We start from the raw sequence: 338 nt of genomic DNA, 5'->3' as shown, positions 1-338 counted from the left end.
GGGCCGGGTCAGGAGCCAGGGGGACAGCCAGGGTGACAGGCCTCCCGCCTCGGGAGCCGGCTGGCCACAGAGCAGCAGTGGGCAGCAGTAGCAGCAGCAGGGTATGGAGGGGGGCGGGGGCTGTTAGTTGGGCTGGCGGACTCCCACCCTTCCAGGGATGGTGCTTGGTGGCGGGGTGGGGGGTGCCTAGACTGTGAGCTGAGTAGGGGGGCATCAGAAGCGGCTCAGTCGGCCATGAAGATGCGGCTGGAAATGTCATCCAGGAGCCAGTCGATGCCAGGCAGCAGGTTCTCCCCGGTGACGGCGCTGCAGCCCTGGATGCACCAGTGGTGGCCGGG

The 338-nt window shown here is 68.3% G+C and overlaps 1 protein-coding gene across 1 annotated transcript in view; it reads right to left on the bottom strand.

Annotated features, from left to right (window-relative positions):
* Positions 1-6: 6 nt before the first annotated feature.
* Positions 7-338, bottom strand: part of ARL2 (ADP-ribosylation factor-like 2) — an 8,305-nt gene continuing 7,973 nt past the window's right edge. Inside the window, exon 5 of the mRNA XM_010838025.1 lies at positions 7-334. Within this exon, the coding sequence (XP_010836327.1) occupies positions 225-334 (110 nt within the window). The 3' untranslated portion in view covers positions 7-224. The remainder of the gene's footprint in view (positions 335-338) is intronic.

Source organism: Bison bison, unplaced genomic scaffold, assembly GCF_000754665.1.
Source record: "Bison bison bison isolate TAMUID 2011002044 unplaced genomic scaffold, Bison_UMD1.0 scf7180017864089, whole genome shotgun sequence".
Lineage (NCBI taxonomy): Eukaryota > Metazoa > Chordata > Mammalia > Artiodactyla > Bovidae > Bison > Bison bison.
The sequence above is the reverse complement of the archived record's forward strand: the minus strand, read 5'-3'. Positions and strand labels throughout refer to the sequence as shown.